This window comes from Rhinolophus sinicus, chromosome 13, assembly GCF_057876585.1.
Source record: "Rhinolophus sinicus isolate RSI-liver-muscle chromosome 13, RSI-T2T, whole genome shotgun sequence".
In the NCBI taxonomy this organism is placed as follows: Eukaryota; Metazoa; Chordata; class Mammalia; order Chiroptera; family Rhinolophidae; genus Rhinolophus; species Rhinolophus sinicus.
Genome location: NC_142513.1, coordinates 36,537,539 through 36,557,761, shown reverse-complemented (window position 1 = coordinate 36,557,761; position 20,223 = coordinate 36,537,539). Strand labels below are relative to the sequence as shown.

General features: G+C 37.9%; 1 protein-coding gene across 6 annotated transcripts in view; it reads right to left on the bottom strand.

Annotated features, from left to right (window-relative positions):
- The window catches only part of MACROD2 (mono-ADP ribosylhydrolase 2), a 2,124,656-nt gene that overhangs the window by 106,181 nt on the left and 1,998,252 nt on the right, over positions 1-20,223 (bottom strand). For 2 of the 6 annotated variants that reach the window (XM_074317443.2, XM_074317442.2), the window contains exons 12-13: positions 12,891-13,001; positions 8,186-8,254 (exon numbers count right to left, since the gene is read on the bottom strand). The exons of 2 other annotated variants lie outside the window; for them this stretch is intronic. In XM_074317443.2, the coding sequence (XP_074173544.2) occupies positions 8,186-8,254; positions 12,891-13,001 (180 nt within the window). The remainder of the gene's footprint in view (positions 1-8,185; positions 8,255-12,890; positions 13,002-20,223) is intronic. 2 more of the 6 variants (XM_019752053.3, XM_074317444.2) reach the window with 2 other exon arrangements.

Below are 20,223 nucleotides of genomic sequence, written 5' to 3'. Positions count from 1 at the left end.
CATACAGAAAGGAAATGTGTTGTCTGGCTTCAGGGCAAGGGATAGTGGATCAACTTTCTCATATACATAAGTACTGGTAGAATCCAGTATTTCTTTATGGAGTCTTCCCCATCCTGGTGTGCAGACACAGGCAGCCACCATATTTGAATCTCCATCAACCTGGCTAACATTGTTTGTCTGCCCTGCTTTGATGATTACCTAAGACCCTGCCCCACCCAAATTGCAAATGCACTGAAGTTGCTTCAAGTGGCTTTTCCATATAAAGAGCCTGTCTTGGCTCATGCTCCAGAATTTCCTAAAATCTCTCAAAGGCTCACAAGACCCAGAGAAGCAGCATTTGGCTTTGGCATGTTCCATAACTGGTGCTGAACAGCCCCACGCCAGCATAAGTGGTAGCCATCCTCAGTTTGTGGTTTGGCCTCTTCAGGTACCTCCAAGCCCAGCACAGGTGGCAGCCATTTGTGGATTGCTTTGTAGCTCATGCCAGGTAGCTCTGGGCAGAGCACAGGCTGTGGCTAAAACCAGCCTGCAGCAGGGCCCCTCCTAGGAAACCCCAGGGCTGGCACACCTGGTGGCCCACTTCAAACCAAGCTGGAACATCACCTGAACACCTCCAAGGATGACAAATGGAAAGGGCAGACTGGGCTGGCACCTGGGTCCTGCTAAAGTGAATCCTGCTCCATAGGGTCAGCCACTGCATAATATCTCCTTTACTGTAGTCACATACAGTCCTCACAACCAATCAGCCTGAAGGTCAAGCCCTCTCATTGATGTGCAAGCAGCACCAATGCTAAACTATAACAGGATGGCATATGCAACCCACACAAAGGACATCTGGGACAACCTGCTCAGGTAACCGAAGAGACTATGCCACTGGGCCCCATAGGACACCTACGTATAAAAGTGGGAAACCTAGCAGCTGTACCGAATACATAGAAACAAACACAGGGAGGCAGCCAAAATGGGGAGACAAAGAAACATGTCCCAAACAAAAGAACAGAACAAAGCTCCAGAAAAAGACCTAAAAATGGGGACAAGCAATCTACCAGATGCAGAGGTCATAAAACTAGTTTAAAGATATTCAAGGATCTCAGGAAGAACTTCAACAGTGAAATAGAAAACATTAAATAAATAAATAAATAAATAAATAAATAAATAAATAAATAAATAAATAAATACCAGTCAGAAATAAGGAATGCAATAATGGAAATGAATAATACATTACAGGGAATCAGCAGTAGAATAGGTGAAGCAGAGGATCAAAGAAGCAATTTAGACGAGAAGGTAGCAGGAAACACCCAATCAGAACAGTACAAAAAAGAAAAAGAACCAAAAAACAAATAAGGATAGTTTAAGGAGCCTCTGAGAAAACATCAAGGATAAAACTATTTGCATAACAGGAGTGCCAGAAGGAAAGGAGAGGGAGCAATGAATTGAAAACATATTTGAAGAAATAATAATGGAAAATTTTCCTAAGCTGACAAAGGAAATAGACATACAGAAGCCCAGGAATCAAAGAGAGTTCCAAACAAAATGAACCCAAAGAGGCCCACACCAAGACACATCATAATGAAAATGCCAAAGCTTAAAGACAAAGACTCTTAAAATCAGCAAGAGAAAATCAGTTAGTTACCTATAAGGGAGCTTCCATAAGACTATCAGCTGATTTCTCAACAGAAACTTTGCAGGCCAGAAAGGACTGGCATGAAATATTCAAAGTGATGAAAAACAAGGAAAACCAAAATTATTCTTCCCAGGAAAGCTATATTTAGAATGGAAGGACAGATAAAGAGCTTCTCAGACAAGAAAAAGCTAAAGGAGTTCATTACCACCAAACCAGTATTACAAGGAATCTTAGAGGGACTTCTTTAAAACAACAACAAAAAAGGTAAAACATATGAATAATATAATAGCGACAACTACATATCTATCAACAATTACTTTCAATGTAAATGCATTAAATACTCCGATAGTGCGGCTGAATGGATAAGAAAACAAGACTCTTAAATACGCTGCCTACATGAGACTTAGAGTGAAAGACACCCACAGACTGAAAGTGAAGGGATGGAAAAAAAGATATTTAATGAAAATGAAAAAGAACAAAAAAATGTGGGGATAGCAATACTTATATCTGACAAAATAGACTTTAAAACAAAGGCTATAATAAGTGACAAAGAAGGATACAGCAATGCCACTTCAGGGTATTTATCCAAAGAAACTGAAAATGCTATTTGAGGTGATGTGTGCATCCATAAGTTCATTGCAGCATGTTTACAATGGCCAAGATGTGGAGCCAACCTGGGAGTCTGTCAATGGATGAATGGATAAAGAATAGGAGGTACATATATACAATAAAATATTGCTCAGCCAAGGAAGGAAATGGGTTCTTGACCTCTGTAGCAACATAAATGTACCTGCAGTATATTTTGCTGAGTGCAATATGTCAGACCGTGAAAGACAGATGCAATGAGATTTTGCTTATATGTGGAATCTAAGGAACAAAATAAATAAACAAACAAAACAGAAACAAATTCATAGATATAGAGAACATTTTGATGGTTGCCAGACAGAAGGAGGGGTTGGGGGTGGGTGAAAAATGGGAAGGGATTAAGAAGTACAAATTGGTTGTTACAAAGCAGTCATGGGAATGTAGGGTACAGCATAAGGAATATAGTCAATAATATTGTAATAACTATATATGGTGTCAAATGGGTACTAGATTTATTGGAGTGATAAATGGGACGTGGGTTGCAGGGCTAGGTGCAAAAGGTAAAGGAATTAAGAAGTACAAACTGGTAGTTACAAAATAGTAATGGGATGTAAAGTAAGCATAGGGTATATAGTCAATAATATGGTAATAAGTATGTATAGTGCCAGGTGAGTACTTGACTAGTCAAGGGGATCACTTCTTAAATTTCTAACCACTGTGCTATACACCTAAAGTTAATATAAAATAATATTGAATGTTAACTGTAGTTGAAAACTTTTAAAAGGGGGTGAAAGGTGAAGGGGAATAAGGGATTCAATTTTCCAGGTATATAAAATAAGTCACGGGGATGTAATGTACAGTATGGGGAATACAGTCAATAATATTGTGATAGCATGGTACAGTGTGAGATGCTTGCTGGACTTATCAGGGTGAGCATTTCTTTAGGTATGTAAATGCTGATTAATTATGGTGTACACCTGAAACTAATATAATATTGTATGTTAGCTATATTTTAACAAAAGTCTTAAAACATTTTATAATAAATATACGTTAAAAGCTGAAAATAAGTAATTGTTAATTTAAAATAGAATAAAATACTATCGGTTATGATGATTATGTAAGCTCCTGTAAGTATCAGCTATGGAGTCAACATTAATAACATAGTTCTTCTCTCCCCACACCTCTACACATACATCTTTGTCTTTTTCCTTCCTGAGTTTCAGGTTACCCTTTACGTAATAAAAATGTGTTGTACATATGTGGAATGCGTTGAGTACAGGAGACACTCCATATATCTCGGTTCTTTCCCCTTTACTGATCTGTAGTGGGCAGCAGCTTTTATTCTACACGTCAGACTCTTAAAATCTAAGAGTGATAACCCAGTGGTGTTCCAGTGTATCTAGACACTCTGTTAGTGCACATCTGGGACAGGGGACAGTTTTGTCCCACTTTTGGGGAGGATGTTTAGTAGGACACCAAAAATAGGAAGAGGACTAAGAAAAATCAGACTGCAGAAGCCTGAGGGGAATTCCATGGGGGGCCCAATGTTTGTTTGTCTCCAACAGGTTAGACAAGATTTAAACAATGTTGGGATCCATCTGGAGCTGACACCACTGGCCCAGGTTTACAGCGGTAGGTGGTTGGGAGTATTTATGCTCATCTCTCACACTCTGCCAAATATGCTTCCTTATATGTAATTCTGTCCCTTCTCTTATGTTCTCTGAAGGCTGACTCTTGCTGTCTTTCTCCCTATACTATAGAAATTTTGACCTCTAGGAGGTCTTTAACTTAACTAAGGGTTAAAAATGCTTGGCCAGGTGACATCCCACTTCATAAATACCAAACAGTACCGTGGAGACTTACACAGAGCTCTGAAGGAATACAAGCTCGGTGTACATGCACCTGACTATTAATTGATTTTGCTTTTAATATTAATGAGCATATGATTTGGTCTAGTTGACTTCCAAATTAAAATGGGGTAATTAAGTAATAAGACAGAAGATGTGTTTAAACAGCAGTTGTGTTTAAACAGCAGTTGTGTTTAAACAGCAGTTTTGTTTCCTCCAGTAAGGTGCCTTGGCCTTGGCTGTGAGGATGAACTATTATAAGCATCGAGACAACTGGAACAGAGAGTTCTCCCTGAAGTAAGATGATTGACTATATCTTAAATGATACTAACTTTGCATTCGTTTTAGCCAGAGTGCTTGATATTCCTAATGTGAATTTTATTCCTGTATTTGCACTACCTTTTATCTGATTGCCTCTATATTTGGTAACTTAAATAGCCTTAACATTTGTATTCCTGGGTTTGTTTTTAAGGATTTAAAGTGCAAGCCACCATTAAATCAATAAATAGAATATTTTTACCAGCAGAGGAAAAGATCTCTTAATAGATAAATGAATGTATTTTATAAATAACCTCAGTACTTCTATCAACCTACAGATAATTTCTCAGGCTAGCCTCACCTTTGAGTTCACTTCATTTCAGTCCTGGGTGCCACACCAGTGGCCAGCACCCTTCTGCGGGTGAATTACTCAACAACACTCTTCCTCCTCACATCTCATCCTCTCAACTCAACTCCTGCTCTTCCAAGGGCTGTAATGAGTCCCTGGGAACAGGTTTCTTCAGTCTGTAGCTCACAATCTAACTCAGAGACATAAACCAATCAGTGGAACCTCGCATCATCAGCAGTGTGCACTGTTAGCAGTTATGTGGGGCAAATGGGCAATAAGCATCCATCTAGGTACCCAGTGGGAACTATGTCCAGAACACTTGAACAAAATTGCTGGCATAGAAGACACTTCCTTTTGAATGTTTTCAACTTTCACACACATGTTTTAATTTTTTAAAAAAATCTTATCTCCCAAACCAAGTGACATTTGCCAGCTCACTGGTTGTATGCTTGTTTTCAATCCTTGCACTCTAGAAGACACTAGTTTCCTAGTGGGAGCCAAAGTTATCATGATTGTAAAGCCAGTCAACCAACAATCAAAGCTGGAAATAACCGATGAGTCTGAAATCTTTGGGAATGAGAGAGAGAGAGAGAGAGCGAGAGAGAGCACTCCATTAGATTGGTTGTTCTAAGAAGAGGATACTAGGTCAGGATTAAAGAAGCCTGGAAACAAAGGCCAGAGAGCAAGGGCTCCTTCAGGACCTTTGGTCAGCGAACATGTTCTGTCATTTAAATTGGATAGTGTAATATGCATTTTTGTAAGTGATCTTATAACTGCAGAGTTCATAAACAGCCCAGTTGTTACCAAGGAGATATATTTCTGCATGAAACTAATAAGGGTGAATGTTTGAAATGAATGCTCAACACATATGACTGCCTTTTAACCTTAACTTGACCTCAATCTTGGAGGATTTAAATGTAAAATTCATTTCTTTTTCATTCTAAGCTTTGATCTATCAGCCAAGACAGCAGTCCTATAAGCATTAGACCCTTGGTCTAAGCTTTCACTGATAATCAATTAAAAACAGTGACGCATGCTATTTCACAAGGAAAAGGCAAAAATCATACGATATGTTCTATTTTTAACTGAAACTGGATTACATGCTAGTGTGGATTTTAAAACAGTTTCTTTTTCCCTTGATTAAGAGGCTAATGGATATTAACATTTTAGTTCAGTAAAATCCTTAAAACTTCACCTTTAGTCTTATAAGGGAACTACATTTGTGATATGTGGCAGAACTCATTGGGAGTTACCACCATTATAAGTTTCATATAGAAAAAAATCCTAAAAGCATTCTGAGCAATTGATGCTGGCATGAGGATTAATGGTGTGAGATCGAAAAAGCAAGAGACGTTACAAACTGTGTTTCTATAAAGGTGTGGTATCTCCAAAACAAACAACTCAACAGGAAAAACCTCAGCCAAAAGCACTTAAATTAGATTATCTTTCTTGTTTCTTAAACACTGTCATTCAACTTCATGATATTTAAAAAAATTTGTCACAGATAAATGATTGTAATGTCCAAAATTATTTACTTAAGGTGAACATCACTTTCTGTCTTTTCACTCTGAGTTGGTCAGGCTTATCTATAAGATGGCTTGAATTTCTTCTTATCAGAACCTATGTGAATATGGGATATTATTAATATTTTTTAGATATACCAAATGGTTTTAAAACCAGTGATGTCAGAACACATATTTGAGTAGATGAAGGGAGGTGGTGCTAAGGATTCCTTTAAAAGGTGGAAAGGAATAAGAAAAGGACCACCAAAAATAACAGTGTAGTAGACGTTGTGTTGGGCCAACCAGATTCTGCTTCATGAATGAAGAACTTATTTCCCCAGCTGTAGGCAGCTCTTATTCATATCAAACTTCCAGGATTACTTCAAGGGAAGAGTCACCTCATCCAAGGCCATATCCCCTTCCCAGTGCAGCCAGGCTCAGGTAATCTATTAATTGGAGGTTTTAATAGCCTGACTCTCTTCCAAACTGAGACATCTCAAAAGGGTCATGCCATCGTCAGACCAACTGTGTCTTCTGTGGAGAATGCCTTGCAGTTCAACCTCTCCCTTTACCAAGTTGCATGTTCTTACTTTTCCTTTTCCAGGTGTTGATTCCAAGAACTCTCCTTAATAAGTGTTGGCTCCCTAAGATCCATTGCACAGGCTGTCTTCTGAGGAGCCCAATTTGCACAGGTGCCAGGTGAACAGTTTGAGCAATTGACATGTATTATTGTATTCTGTGAGGTAAATACTACTGTTGTCCCCATTCTACAGAGGAGAAAACTAAAGCACAAAGAAGTGAGTTACTTGTTATTACTTGTTAACTCCTTGTTAACTAGTTGAATTACTTGTCAAAGTTTACATAAATTTTTAGTGGCAGAGTCAGGATTTAAGCCTCAGCCACTGTGAACCCCAGAGTTCATAATCTTAGCAACTGCCCTTATTACACAGGACATTTTGTTTACAAAAACAACATTTACCAGGCAACATAAAAGGAAATAAATGAGGCAAATATTTAAAATTTTAAGACCACTTTGATTTTCCAAACATCAATTCAAAGAGTAGCTGTTATCAATTGTCAAATATAAAACTATTTTCGTATTACTCCAAACTAAAGAAATGCATTCAGCATATTTATCCAAAAGTTCCAAGGAAATCACATGGTTTACCAGATGTCCATTTATACTAATACAACAATCTAATGTACCATTTACAGAAGGGTTTTTAGTAGTTACCAGTGACAGATATAAAAGATTACCTTTTTGTGTGGGGACAGTTAATCAGGAGGGAAAGAAAAGAAAGGATTATTTATTTTCCTTTAGAATATATATATATATATATATATATATATATATATATATATATTTAAATATATATATATATATATATATATTTAAATATATATAATATATATATATATATATATATATATATATATATATATTAAATATATATATATATTTAAGCTTATCATCTGCACATGAATGTCCCCACTATTTCTCCCTCAAATTTTCTTTCCTTTTTTTTTTTTTCTCTTCTTGAAATACTTGGGTCAGCAACATTTTCTCATAGTAACTACCCAAAGAATGAGGAATGATGCTCTTGTCAAAGATTTATTTCTAAGGTTGACTTTTAAACATTAATTCTTTCTATGTCTGGATGATGAAACTCCCCAGTAGCTGGTTTCCAAGTGCCACTCTTTTGAACTTATTCCTGATGAGAGACTGTAAATAGTAAAACTGCCTAATCTGGCGTTTCAAATAAATATCTTCTCCAAAAATAATTTTTCTGATCATTCTCTTGTTTCATAAAGTTACCTTTAAGAGGAAAAAATGTAAATGTATGTATAAATTCTGAAAAGGGCAGGTATGGAATAAAACAAAGTGGGTGAAATATTTGATTGTGCTGGAAATAGAGATGGTTAAAGAGTTAGGTAGATTTGCTCACTGCTTCATTTCTCCATATAAACAAATCCCAAATGGTCTCCTAAGAGATTTTAATTGTAGCAAGCAGCCTCATACCTTCATCTTCACAGACTTCAATTGCCTCTTCTGAAGCAGGGCTGGGCACAGTAGCTGTGTTGGCACCATCTAGCAAGCAGAAAAGAGGAACACTGCCTCAGAGTTAATACTGCCAAGATGGAGCTTCCCTGCCCACCGAGCCTCCTCCCCTCTCCACCACAGGAAGTATGAGCCTGTTTCATGCTCTAATATACTGAACAGTCTTTGAAGGCATAGCGGTTTGTGATTCTCTTATAATTAATGGAGCAGCAAGCTTCAGCTAAGGCAGAGCCCAATGAACTACAAACTGTTTTTTGGTGACGAATGCTATTTGTTGATATTATTATACTTTGGCTTTTGTTTCTTCTCCATCTCTAAAAGAATGGTACATTATTTTTCTTAGTAACAGATTGTGAAAAAAGTATATTCTTGCAAGTTTCTACAAAGTGCTTTTATGTGTGTGTTTTTAAAGTTTGGTTTTTCTTAGCACAGCACTTCTGCTCCATTATGCCAGGCTGTCAAACTGCAGGGAGCACATCTGATGACTGTCAGTGTTGAGGCCCAGGAGAAGGGGATCATTTGTAGAAAAGCGCCAAAAGTCACCCAAGCACAGAGTGGGGAATAAGGAAATCGGAGGTCGCTGTCCCCCTTACAATAGCAATGAACCTCGTTAGAGTTTATCTTTCTTCTCAGTATCATCGGTACCCCAGGGAATCCACTCATGTTTGGCCTCCAGAATAATAGATAATTAACTTACTAACATTAAATAGTAAATTTAAGGCATGCAGTATTATCAAAATCATTTGAAATGGTTAATACTTAACAACTGGGAAAAAAAAAAAAAAAAATATATATATATATATATATATATATATATATATATATATATATATATATGTATAATGTATACACATTTTAAGAAAGGGAAACTGTATTAAAATTGTAACACTCAATATATACCAATAACAAAAGAGGAATACAAGGCACATTTGACTTCAGCAATTACAAGAGGTGCTCAAAGTGTCCACACTTCTGATTACGGAGAACTACTGCTTGAGCAACATTGACCAAAGGTCCATTTGTATACATTTTTTGGCACACCCAGTACATATACGTGTGTGTGTGTGTGTGTTTCATGCAGTAGCAGAGTCATAGAACTAAAAATTCATACAAGCATGACAAGTAACACACATTTAAAGGCAAACCACACATTTTTTTAGCATATCGTTTGCCCATAATGTATATTACTATTACTTTTTGGTCATGTTTCTATTGAACAGATAATAAAAATTTTAGTGGGCATTAATTGGAGATGATGAATCACTTTATTTTTGTTAAGTGACAATCTCCTATTTCAAAAACACAAAAACAAAAAACAATTAACGTTCTTTTGATGTCATATCTTTACATTTTTTTTACTTCCCTTCACAGCAAAACTCCCTAAAATTGCTGCCTATGATTTTGTTTTATGCTTCCTCACTTTCAAGTTTCTCCATAACCCACTCCAGTTGGCTTCAACACTCCTCCACGAATTCTCTTATCAAAGGTGACAATCACTCCCCCTTTGTCAAATCCAATGGTCATTTCTCTTTTCTTATGTAATTTTTCAGTAGCATTCCACAGAGTTTTTACTCTGTTCTTTCTGAAATATTTAATTGTGGCTGTTCCTTCTCCCCTGTCGCCATACATCTAGATGTCATTATCAAAATCATGTCTTGGGTTCCATTGTTTTGTTTATTAACATGTTCTCTCTAGTGAATCTCATCCACTCTCATGATTTTAAATATCATTAATATTCCAGTAACTCTCAAACCTGTATCTCTGGTCCATACCTCTCCCTAGAAATCTGGACTCATATATCTAACTGGCTTCTTTACGTCCCATGAGCTTAAGAATCCTCTCAAATTCACCATGGCCAAAACTGAAATATTATCTTTCTCAACAAAAACTGTGCCCTGTACCACTCTTCCAAATATTAGTAAGTGGCACTAACATCTCCACAATTAATGATGCTAAGAACCTAGGACTTTTCCTAGATACCTCTTTTCCCCATTTTCCACTTTCAATCAATCAGCGTGTGCTGTTGTCTCTATCTCCAGAACATAATACAAATCAGTCCATTTTTGTCTCCATTTCCAGAAACCCCCATCATTGTTTTCCTACTGTAGCCTTCTAACTGGTCTCACTTTGGCTCTGTTGACCCATTTTCACTCACAGGCAAAGTGAGCTTATTAAAACACAGCTTATGTCTCTCCACTACTTAAAAACTCCCATTAGCTTTTATTTGTAGTTCTAATAAAATCAAATTGTATATAGCCAGAAGTAATCTGGCCTATGATCTCTTACCAGATTTCACACCATGTTCCCCTAATCCATCATGCTCCAGTCACTGGCCCTTCTTTCTCTAACATGCTAATCCCAAACTGGACTAGAGGAATTTGCATTATCTGTTCCCTCCATTTGAATGTACTTTCACCACCTCATCACTTAGATCTCATTTTAATTATCACTTTCCAAGGGAGTCATCCCCAATTCCAGCCAATGGAAAGTGGCTTTCTCAATATTCCTTCTCCATTACCTCATTTCTTGGCAAGGCATTTATCTTACACTTTTTTTCTATTTTTGCATATTGTTTATTTTTGGACCCCCACCTCCAACCAGAATATAACCTTCAGGGAAGCAGGGATATTATCTTTATAGTTTACTGCTGTATCCCAGTGTCCAGACCAGTGCCTGGGCCACAGTAAAGCCGTGATATGTATTTGTTAAATAACTGAGGAATATTACCTACAACTTTGATTTGATTTGATTATGATAGCAGTCAAAACTTCCAAATTATGTTGGTTTGAGATTGTGTTTTCTTCATGATATAGAAGAGGCTCACAGTTATATAATAATCAAAATTAAAGTTGGAAATTATATTGAATGAAAAGCATCTATTTTTATTTTGGAAGAATAACAGCAATAACCAGAACCACATCTTCCATTTCTCTGCACTTGGATTAGAGGGATTATGAAATGAGCAAAGTGGACTTAATGCATGCTGATCCCGGCCAGGACCACCAATGGAGCTTGCCATTGGGCTGTATGCCAGCCAGTGGGCTTGCTTAGAAGAACAAGAGACCCTCAGGTTTGCATTCAGGACTCGTCTTTACATTGAGAGGTACCCATATCGTAGTGATAATTCTATTGATCTAAGAGGTGTAGAAGACAGCTTACATTCTACCACTCTCTGTTATAGGCAAGACAATCCCAAACTGAAAAAACAAGCAAACAAACAAAAAAACTGCCTGTTCTTAATTGATTGAGGGTAAAAGGATGGATAAGTAAAACAGAGGTAACTGTGTGTGCATGTATATATGAAAGTGTGCATGCATGCGTGTGTGTGTGTGTGTGTGTGTGCGCATGGGTGGGAAAAAATCTATGTCGATGAAGACAATTTGGGACACAGCAATGAATGAATAAAACCTGTGAAACCACAATGTTCAGAGAATGGCCTCAGCTGTCAGCAATTAGTTGATTAATATTTGTCAGCTCCAAACAATAAAAACAGTGACAGCTTTTCATACAAGACTCATCTTCCATGGAGCATAATGATGTGTGGGTAGGGAGCTGGGGTGGGGGGTGGGTAACAACAGTTTGTTGTATCGGAATTTATTTCATTGCAAGTACTACACATCAGTAAAGGAGCCAGATGACCCACTAGCAGCTATGCAAGGTCTTTGCTGCCTTGCTTCAGTGCTTTCTTTGATTGGCCTTCTTCAGTTCCATCTTCCAGGTTAATAATAAAAGTTTCCAGTTCTCTAGCAAAAGTTCCAAAGTTAATGTAAGGAAGTTTTCAGTCAAAACCTTATCATACTACCTGGTTTATTTCCCAGAGTTCAGCATATGGCCTAGGACGTGCCTGGTACATATTAGAGCCCACTATTTCAAAAATGTCCCCCTATCCCCCAAGGGGCTCATCAGAACTGGGAGAATGACTTGGAAACTAAAGGGAAGAAGGATGTTTTTATTTGGGTGATTATGTTGATAGCTGCATAATTGTTCCTATCATTTATAAAGGAGAGCATGACCGAGTACAAAAATGAGTAAAAGAGATGATAAATCGAAGGTGATGATCTCTTTTGAGTCTTAAGTGCTATTTTATTTTAAAAGGCTCGATTTATAATCTATAGCTGAGACTCTATGAACATTCAATTGACACATGTGTTTTTTAGTGAATAGAGGAGATGTCAGGGGGGCTTTGGATTTCACTTTAGCTCTGTGTGGGGGGTAGTCAGCTCCGTGACATCATCTCCTACAACATACAAAGAAATAACCGGAAATATGACTCTTCAAAATTGAATGCAAACCAGTAAAGAACACTCCATTCATTGCGGAGGGAAAGTCTCTTACTTATTTCCTTAAAACATTTTTCATTTTATTTTTTTGCCTCCAAAAATATTCTGCTTGTTTTGACCTGCCCTCAGTCAGTCAAGCTCTAATTTGGCACTTCCAAGTTCTGCCTGCCACTCTTAGAGCATTACTAAGCAAACTGTTATGACAGGGAAGAAAAACAAAATTGGTGAATGAGACATGACAATGTACCCTTCTGATTGGAAGCCCTGTCACTCATAGTTAATCACGGTGGTGGCTTCCGCAAGGAGACCTGAATGAACACTGAAGTTAACCTAGTAAAAAGTATAAGCAATTTCAGAAAATAACACTGAGTAAAGTCATTGTTCACCTCTGCGGATGAGGCCTAGGAGACTCCTCAAAAGAAATCTGAGCCCACCTGCTTCTTGGCTCTGCCCTTCCATTTCTTCCGCACTTTGTTTTTCCTCTGGACTGTTCTCATCTTTCAAGAAAACCACAGAGGAAAAAAAAAATTACATCAAGTCAATTTATGAAACATCTCTTTATGGCTAATATGCAGCATTGAAATTAATTGTAACCAATGTAGCATGACTCCCCATAAAGCAATGCAGAGAGATGAATCAGAGGCATGAAACAGAAAAATTACCTATATAAATAGGTGCATTTATACTTGTTCCTTCTCACATGATTTGTTTGATGAAATGTTGAACTGCAGTAAACAAAATTCACTCAGCAATTCTAGTAACGTTTCTCTTCTTGCACAGCATTTCTCAAAATGCAATATAAATTTTAATTCCAATCTTTTCTTCCTTGACTCAAGCAATATGCACTGTGTAAGATAACTTGGTTGATTAAGTTTCTATGACCTTTATTTTCCTCTTTGATAAATGTTGCAAAAAATATCTATTTTTACTTAATTTATACATCAAACATATCTATACTATTAAACATTTTGTCTTGAACAAATTATGCTGGTCAAGTTTACACAATAGTACATTAATCCTTGGAAAATAAATAACTGGGCAGGAAAATGGCACTTATATATAAAAACTAGCTAAAATTTTCTTTTGGCTTAAAATGTACAATACATATCTGTGGATTTATGTTTAAAAAATCAACTTTTCAAAGGCAAATAAGAGCATGATTTTATAACTCATGACTGGGAGGCTTTCCAAATCTCTTTTTGTTGGGAAATTTGTTTTAAATGATAAATTTATAAAAAGAAACAGAAACAAAATATAAAACATGTAGTTAAAGTACAGAAAACAGGGAAGCATTGTTACTAACATATATTACTGTAGGTTAAAGATGGCCACATATTGTTTGTCTCCCAGAAAATGGAATCTATCTCTCATTTCCTTGAATCAGCACTGGTTCTGTGAATTGTCTAGACCAACAAAATGTGGAAGTGATGTTCTGGGCCCTCCAAGCCAAGGACACAGAAGACTAGTAGCTTCCACTTCTCTCTATGGGAAGCCAGCTACCAGCTGTAAAGGCACTCAGGCTAGCCTACCGAATGGAGAGACGAACATGGAGGGAGAGAAGGGCCATGTGGCAGAGCACTGAGGGGCCAAATGTGGATGAAGCCTTCCCTCACTTTCCAACCTATCCCAGATTCCAGTTGAATGCAGCCAAATGAGGGCCTCAGCTAAAGCCAAAAGGAGCAGAAGATTGCCCAGCTGAGCCCTTTCAAAATTCCTTACCCACAGCCTGGCTCTGATCACTTAACAGTGTTTTGCTTGAGTACTTTGACCCACTATCTGCTCCCTGTACCATTTCTTAATCTGGCGGCAAGAGGATGGCAAGTCCTCCCCAGAGAAGGACTCAACTACTAAAGCTAAAAAAACAAACAAACAAACAAACAAAAAAACAGCCTCAGAAGCAATGGGGAAACATTTCCCCAAACATCTCTGAAAAACAACCTATTGAAGAGAGTTGCAGATGGAAAAACATTCAGAATTGGCATGGATGAAAGAAAAAGTTTATAATAGAAGGACAAGAGTAAACAAATAAATAAAAAAGAGTAACACTCAATTGGGGAAGGAATACTATCAATGAATACATAAGTATGGCTGGAATTCCCACTGCCCTGTACTACGCCATTTGTCATGGGGGACTTTATTGTGTACACAGTATAACTTTTTCTTCTTTATGTTGTTTTTCACTATAAAATATACGATCTTTGTAAATACTGATGTACATCTTTCCACATTTTTTCTATGCATGTATTAACTTTTAATATGGGAACCTGAGGCAGCTCTGTAGCTACCTAAATCATACCTTGTCTCAATGGCATTTTTACAAGTACCACATGATGATCTCACATTTTCTCTCTTCCAGTTCTCTGAGTAGGTGATGCCATTGACTTTTGCTCTAGGAAGGAAATAGCCACCACTGCTGTTCTTGCTCCCTTAACAAGGCTAAATTGGTGCACAACATGTGTCAAAAACATAGGTCAGTATTTCCCCCTTTCCTCTCACCAAATATACACAGAGTCAGTCAGGAAAAATCTGCCAGTTTTTCCATCTCCCCCAACACACAGATCTTTTAATAGTGATTTCACAATAGGCTTGGAGTCTGCAGTGACAGGCTGCCTTTAAAATTAGTCTGGTTACCACATCTCCTACAAATTGGGGGCAAAACGTTTTCTTGTGAAGAGAGGAAGATAAGAAAGGAAAAAGAAACAATTAAGTCATGGGAAGGTGAGAAACTGGTTCCAGCAGTTCTAAATGCATGAGAAGTAAAATCATGGTCAGACCCTAGAGTCCAGCTTTATAATAATAAAAACCTGTCTGGCTGGCTTCCTAATCTACTGTTACTGGGTTTGTACCTTTAATCACACGTATGATGTCCCACTCCCTAATGGGGCTACCCGAGTGACATGCTTTTGTTTTCTATTTTGAGTCCTGGCTGCACAGTGTTCTAGTTACAGTACTTCTGCCTTTGGGAAGCAAACTCAAGAAATATTAGCATGCATTGTAGAAGAATGTTGGATTTGTCATTTGAGTAACATGTACTCAAATGAAAAGTTCAGGTATACACACACTGTTTTCATCAATTTCCAAAAACATGCATTCTCAAATCCAGCAGGGGGAACCAGTGTAGAAGCCTTGCTTTCAAAGCCCAGTTTATGCATTCTTGGGCAATTAGATTAGCATTCATTTCACTCTCTCTTAGAAGGACAGTTTGGCTGGCTTATAGCTTTCCATTCATTTTAAATGCCTCAAATGGGTGAGTTCTTAGTGAAACAGTGGGCTTCTACTGGTAGGAAAAAAAATATCCCATTACACAGTTATCCTTAAATATTTGATAAGGACAAGCTTTCCTTTTATCAGCCTTGTCTGTCTAGCTATCTTCACAGGAAACACATAAACAATAAAAGTTAAGTCAAGAGGAGATCTAAACTTGCGTCTTTTAGAAGGGATTTAAAAGGCTTATAATAAACGTTAAGAAATATAAGGAAGTGGCACGGTATTTTGACAGTTTTAAAAAAATGTTACACAGAAGCTAAATTCTCTTAGCTAATATACCTAAAGGTCACATCTTTACTTCAAATAATAAATTCCATAGCATTCATGTGGAGTGTCACACAATACTTTACTTTCCCATACTTTACTTTTTATTGTGCTTTACCAAAAGCACAGTAAACATGTGAGAATTCTAGTAATTGCATCATTTTTGTTTCTCCAGTATTAGTACCTTGATCCTCACTGTTTCAACCCATACATATTGAGCATAAACTATATGCAAGATATTTCAGAAATTTTATAGAAATAAAAATGAGACTCCTGCTGCAAAATTGATTCATATAAGTGAAAGGAATGCACTATTGGTTGGATGATGATAAGAATGTGTTTAATTCTATATGAGAGTTTTAAAGAGGCAAAATCTCAATGTCATGGCCACAAATTACTTTTCTGATATCTGTGGTTCCTTTCGTGAATTATGCGTGTGGACAGGAAGAGAAAAGGGAAGTAAATCAGAGCATATACATCTCTGCTACTAGGGAAATAATCTGATGTGTGCTGCCTATTATTGCCATCTCTTATAAAGGTCCCAAGATTTCTGGACATGGATAGAGCATAGACAATTCAAATATAGTGGTCTGTATACAGGATTATAGATCCCAATTCTTCAGTTCCCTGTAATGGGTTATATAACTCAGTGTACTTCAACTGCTGGGAGAGAATAATTGTCACCCTATAGATGCTGAGCTTGACCCCAGTGACTTGATTTGGCTGATGAAATGTCAGTGGACATAATGTAAGTAAAGGGCTTAAATATGCTGCATAATTGGACTTGTTGCTGTGTTCCTGACATTTGCTATAATAAAAAATGCCCCTTAGAGTTGTTTTACAGACAAGATGGTGGAGTAGGTAAATGCTGTGCCTGCCCCCTCTCACGACCACATCAAAATTATGACTAAACTACACAACAATCATTATTGAATCATCTGAAGTGTAGCTGACCAGAAGTCCTACAATTAAGGATATATGAAAGAAGCCACTTGGAAATTGGTAGGAGGTGTGGAAAGGCAGAATGGGATTTTCCCACACCCATGTGTGACCATTAAAAATTGGGATGGATATGTCAGTTGTGGAGGTCCCCCTCCTGAGGAGTGAGGGGTCCCAGCCCCACACCAAGCTCCCCAGTCCAGGGTTCTAGTGCCAGGAAGAGAAGTTCCCACAAATTCTGGATGTGAAAAACATCAGAGATTGTGGCTGAGTGAGATGGAGGATGGCTGGTGTTCCATGTGTTCCCCTTAAAGAGCCATTGTACAGACTTGCTCACTGATGAACTCACTCACTCTGAGCTCCAGCACTGAACAGCAGCTTGAAAGTCACCAGGGACATACAGAGAGAAACTGAATTGTCTGACTTCAGGGTGAAGTCTGGAGAGACAGCTTTCTCCCAGACAGAAATGCTGGAAGAATCCATTGGTTCTTTGTTGGGCCCTTCCCCTGCCCAGTGTAGAGATGCAGGTGGCCACCATTTCTGAGTCTCCTTCAATCTAGCTAACACTGTTCACCCTGCCCTGGTGATTCCCTAAGATCCTGCCCCACCCAGCTTGCAGACTTACCCATTTCCAGTGGATTTTCTATACAAATGGCTTGTCTTAGCTCATGCTGTGGACTTAAAAAAATCTCTCAAAGGTTTACAAAACCCCCCAAAACAGCATCTGACTTCATTGTATCCCATACCTCTTGCTGAAGAGCTACCAGCCCGGCACTTGTGGCAGCTGGCCTCAGTTCCCGGCTTAGCCTCTGGAGTTTCTTTGAGCCCAGCATGGGTAGTGGCCATCTGTGGACTGCCTTATGGCTCATGCCAGGTGGCCCCAGGCAGGGTACAGGCTTCTGATGAACTCGGCCTGTGGGGAGGCCCTTTGCAGGAGGCTCAGTGGCCAGAATGCCCAGTGACTGGCTTCAATTGAGCTGCAGTACCATCCGACTGCCCCCAAGGACCCAAAGGAGAGACTGGACAGGCACCAGAGCTCTACTAAAGTGAATCTTGCTGTGTAGGGTCAGCCCCGGCAAACAGTCCCTCCACTATAGTCATGGCCAGTCCTCACAACCAATCGACCTGAGGGTCAATCCCTCCCATTGATATGCAAACAGCAACCAAGGCTCAAATACAGCAGGAGGACATACAACACACACAAGGGGACCACCTGGAGCACCTATCTCAGATGATCAGAGACACTGTATAACATGGCCCCACAGGACACATATTATTAGGTTGGTGCAAAAGTAATTGCAGTTTAGAAGTTTAAAAATAATTGCAGAAATCACAATTACTTTTGCGCCAACCTAATACATAAGGCCACTCTACTCAAACTAGGAGGCATAGTAGCCCTACCTAATACATAGAAACAAATACAAGGAGGCAGCCAAAATTGGGAGATAAAGAAACATGTCCCAAACAAAAGAACAGAACAAATCTCCAGGAAAAGCACTAGACAAAATGGAGACAAACAATCTACTAGACATAGAGTTCCAAATACTGGTTATAAGAATGATCAATAATATCAGGAAGAACTTCAACAAAGAGATAGAAAACATAAAAATGGAGATAAAAAATGAAAAAGAATGAGTCAGAAATGAAAAATACCATAACTGAAATGAAAAATAGATTAGAGGGAACTGAAAGTAGATTAGATGAAGCAGTGGATCGAATCAGTAATTTATAAGACAAGATATCAGAAAGCACCTAATCGAAACAGCAAAAAGAAAAAAATAATCCAAAGAAATGAGGATAGTGTAAGGGGTCGCTGGGAAAACATCAAGGATAACAACATTTGCATCGTAGGAGTACCAAATGGAGAAGAGAGGGACCAAGGAATTGAAAACCTATTTGAAGAAATAATGATGGAAAACTTCCTTACTCTGATGAAGGAAAGACATATAAGCCCAGGAAGCGTGGAGAGTCCTAAACAAGATGAACCCAAAGAGGTCCACACCAAGACACGTCATAATGGAAATGTTCAAGGTTAAAGACTAAGATAATCTTAAAATCAGCAAGAAAAAAGCAGTTAGTTACCTACAAGGAAGGTCTCATAAGATGCTCAGCTGATTTCTCAACAGAAACTTTGAGGCCCGAAGCGATTGACATGAACTATTCGAAGTGATGAAAAGTTAGGACCTAAGATCAAGATTACTCTATTCAGCAAAGCTATCATTTAGAATTGAAGGACAGATGAAGAGCTTGCCAGACAAGAAAAAGCTAAGGAGTTCATTACCACCAGACCAGTATTACAAGGAATCTTAGAGGGACGTCTTTAAGACAAAAAACAACAAAAACAAGAACAACAACAATTAAAAAAAACAAAAAAATATGAATAACAAAATTGCAATGACTACATTTCTACATTTCTATTAATAATTGTTTTAAATGTAAATGGATTAAATGTTCCAATAAAAAACATAGGGTGGGTGAATGGATAAGAAAAGAAGACCCTTACACATGCTGCCTACAAGAGACTTACTTCAGATTAAAAGACATATGCAGACTGAAAGTAAAGGGATGAAAAAAAATATTTAATGAAAATGGAAAATAACAACACAAAGACAAACAACAACAACAACAAAACAAGTGGAGTAGCAATACTTATATCTGACAAAATGACTTTCAAACAAAGGCTATAACAAGAGAAAAAGGACTCAAAATCCTACTTCTGAGTATTTATCTGAAGAAATCCAAAACATGACTTCAAAAGGACATATGCATCCATACTCGTGTATTCATTGCAGCATCATTTACAAAAGCCACAATATGGAGGCAACCTGGTTATCCATCAAAGGATGAATGGATAAGGAAAAGAGATGGTAAATATGTACAATGAAATATTGCTTGGCCATGGAAGGGAATGGGTTCTTGCCATCTGTGGCAGCATGGATGGACCTGGAGGGTATTGTGCTGAGTGTAGCATGTCAGACAGATGCAAGGCAATTTCACTTATATGTGGAGTCTAAAGAACAAAACAGAAATAAACTCATAGATACAGAGAACGTTTTGTTGGTTGCCAGATGGAAGGTGGATTGGGGAGGTGAGTGCAAAAGGTGAAGAGATTAAGAAGTACAAATTAGTTGTTACAAAGTAGTCATGGGGATGCAGGGTATACAATTGGTATACATATGGAATATAGTCAATAATATTGTAATTACTATGTATGGTGTCAGGTGGGTACTAGATTTATTGAGGTGATCA